The sequence below is a fragment of the Onychostruthus taczanowskii genome, unplaced genomic scaffold, assembly GCF_017590055.1.
Source record: "Onychostruthus taczanowskii isolate IOZ18803 unplaced genomic scaffold, ASM1759005v1 scaffold1, whole genome shotgun sequence".
Lineage (NCBI taxonomy): Eukaryota > Metazoa > Chordata > Aves > Passeriformes > Passeridae > Onychostruthus > Onychostruthus taczanowskii.
The window spans coordinates 3,560,247-3,563,457 of record NW_024496525.1 but is presented as its reverse complement, the minus strand read 5'-3'; the positions used below and the strand labels follow the sequence as shown (position 1 = coordinate 3,563,457).

The following is a 3,211-nucleotide window of genomic DNA, read 5'->3' as shown; positions in this document are numbered from 1 at the left end:
AAAGAGTCAGTTGGGTTCTTCCACTAGATTTGGCAGAGGCATGCTGCTCAGCAAGATGATTTTAAAAACCAAAACAACAACAACAAAAAAATCATCATAGATTTTAGGAAAATAGGAACTTCAGCAGCATTAGCAGTTAAGGCTTTGTTAAAAAAAAAAATCACCATTAAAAAAGCCACAAAAAAAAAAAACAAACAAAAACCCACCAAAAAACCAACAAAAAGAGCCACACATCAAAAAAACAAAACAAAAACCAAAAAAACCAACGAGCTGAAAAAAAACAAACAAAAAAACCCACCCCAAAAATAAAAACACAAGACTTTTTATTTTGAACTCTAAGTCCATCATGAAAAAGACTAACACCAAAGTACATGAGACTGACTTTGTCAGTTTGTTTTATTACTGGGCACAGCACCGTACCACTTCATATGCATACAAGCCACAGTAATACAAACAGTCCCTAGCCTTTTTTATAATTTAAAAATCACATGGCATTTGGGAGGAGCCAGCAGTCCCAGGGGTCAGCTCCCAAGAGCTATTTTGCTGCAGTTGCAGTAGCAGCAGTTTTCTCACCAAATACTGTGGGTTTTCATGCTGTTAATATGTGAAGCTGCAAAGTCTGAGCTCGCAGCAGTGCCTCTGCTTAACACGATCAAGGCAGGCTTTTCAGCAGCTCACAGGCTTTCAGGTATGCTCACTCGTGGTGCTCTGAGTCAAATGGAAGGTGCCAGACAGGCTCCCCTGTATGGAACTAGAACCCTCACATGCTTCTAGAGAAACCCACATCATCCTGAAGTTTATCCAGTTCAGGGCTAGTTAAAACTCTCCTGCATTCTGCCTGCTTTCCTGCAGGCAGCACAGGCTTCCCACACAGGCAGGACCTTTTCTTACAGAGTCAGTTATGTCTGGAGCAGCACAAGGACAGTGAAGCTTGGAAAAAAGCTTGTCATTAAAGCAGGCTTAGCTCCTCAGAAAACGGATTTAAAACTAGAAGGCACAAATGCAAGGTTGAGTGTGGGCTGCATACCACTGTGGCATGTGAGTAGTTTAGATACCCCTCCTAAGAGGAAATGTATCACATAATAAATACAGTATGACATTTTAGAAAAGAAGTGCATTACTGTGATCCTTCACAACATAAGGAAGTAGGATCCACAAGAGCATAAAGAGGCCTGTTCACTTTATATTGCACAAACATTCCAAAATTTAGTGTCAGGTCATTGTATTGGAGGTGGGACAAGGCAGGGGAAAAAAATAAAGGTTTTATTTGGCAGAATCTGCCAAAGTCTCCACCACCACACACACAGCTTTTTGCCAATCTGAGGTAGAATTACATATATACTGCTTAAACCCAGTCAAGTCCTGCTCAACTAGTCTTCAAAGAAAAAAAAAAAAAGATATGAAAAAAAGAGAAAGTGCACAGAAAAGATGAGCCTCTTTCTCTATAGAAAATGAGTGCCTCAGGTTTGACTCCCAGAAGCAAGTCTTACAGAGCAGAGTTCCTGTGAAGATCCCAGCTCCTCAGCTGGAAAGCAGTGATGGGTATTGTGATGCTACAGATAAGGAGTGTAACAAGTACTAATTGCAAGTCCTATAGCAAGCATTTTACTCTCCACTTCTCCCTCCCCAACAACTTGCTAGTTAGTTCTCCCTTTATTCACTCAGTCCAGTGTATTTTGTCAGAGTTAAGATTGTCCCCACTGCTTTCTTCTCCCTTATGTCCCTTCTACTGAACCCTGCAAAAAAAAAAAATCTCCTATTTCAACCCTTAGACTTCTGAGGGACACTTGCAGTTTCTTCTAGAGACTCCTCTGTGTAGTATAGACACGGAAGGATGGAAATAAGAGCCTCTTCGATGGAGAAGAGATGTTTATCCTCTGCTTGAGGACAGAAGTAGCGCATAAAGTCTGCCAGTCTCAGCAAGTACTCTATGTTATGACCAGCACAACCACTTGAGACAATGATTTGAGCTGCAATGTCTTCTTCAGATGCTGGGCCAAGGTAGGAAGGGTTCTGGGGTGTTGCAATGTAAACAAGAGCCAGGATGGGTTCCTCTGCATCTTTCTCCTGAGGGTGGAACTTCACCAGCTTGGTGTCATAGCCTCCCAGGACAGCTTCTCGCATGTTGAGATACTCGAGCGACGCAGCAATTTGTTCCCCACGGACTTCATAGGCTACACCCCACGTGCACGCCTAAAAGTCAAAGAGCAGGCTGGTTACGGGATGCTCGAACTGCACTGGCCTGTCCAGCCGCCCGCTGTTCCAAATCACGGCTGCCCCACTCCGGGGGATCCCCGCACGAGGGACAAGAGCCCAGAGAAGGGTGACACACGGCACAACCCCCCACGATCCCGGCGGGGCTCAAGAGCAGGTCACACCTGTGCAGGTGCTGAGGCGGGCACCCCGCGCAGGCCAGGCCAGCCCCGCTACTCACCCCGCAGTCCTCCAGCAGCGTCACCACCCGGCCGGGCTGTGGGCACAGAAGAGGCAGCGCCGTCAGAACCGAGCCGAGCCGACACCGGCGCCCCGCGCCCCCCGCCGCCGCCGCGCCCCCCTTACCGTCTTCTCGCTGCCGCGGTGGAAGGTGTCTCCCTGCCAGAAGCGGCGGCTGTACCCGCGGATGAAGCCCACCTTGCGCGACGTGAACTCGAAGCCCGGCCTCCACACCAGCGAGCCGTACCCGAAGATCCACACCGGCGCCGCCAGCTCCGCGCCCTCCGCCTGCCCCGAAGGTGAGGAGGAGGAGGAGGAGAGGAGCGGGCGTGGCGGCGGCTCCGAGCTCTCCTCGGGCTGCTGCGGGTCGCGCTTCATGTCGGGCTGCGGCTGCGGGCGGTGCGGCGGCTCGGCCGCCCGGCGCTTTAAAGGCGGCCCGGGCCGCCCGCCCGGGTGATGCAACGAGGGCGGGAGGTTTCGCGGCGCCGCGCGTGGGGCAAAGCGGGCCGCGGGTTGCGTCAGGCGGGCGCCCGGCCGGGGTCGGCCCGTCCGCAGCGCTGGCTGCGAGGCTCCCGCCTGGGCATGCCGGGGGATCGGCCGCTGCCAGAAGGCAGGGGCCGCTGGAGCGGAGCGCGCCGTGCCCAGAAGGGAGAAGCTGGGCTGGAGTGAGCGGGCCGGCGCTCCTTTGGAGCCTGCCCCACGCTCCGGGCTTTGGCTTTATCCCAGAACCTGAGGTGCTGCGCTGGAAAGCCAGGCGGTTAATGTTTAGCTGGGTGGC

The 3,211-nt window shown here is 51.9% G+C and overlaps 1 protein-coding gene across 1 annotated transcript; it reads right to left on the bottom strand.

The window, feature by feature from the left end:
- Window positions 1-368: 368 nt before the first annotated feature.
- Window positions 369-2,845, bottom strand: CHAC1 (ChaC glutathione specific gamma-glutamylcyclotransferase 1). The gene is made up of 3 exons (XM_041399538.1): window positions 2,560-2,845; window positions 2,435-2,470; window positions 369-2,193 (listed from the first exon to the last, which is right to left on the bottom strand). Exons 1-3 carry the CDS (start codon window positions 2,809-2,811, stop codon window positions 1,762-1,764), a joined length of 720 nt encoding a protein of 239 aa, XP_041255472.1. The 5' UTR covers window positions 2,812-2,845; the 3' UTR covers window positions 369-1,761.
- Between the last annotated feature and the right edge of the window lie 366 nt (window positions 2,846-3,211).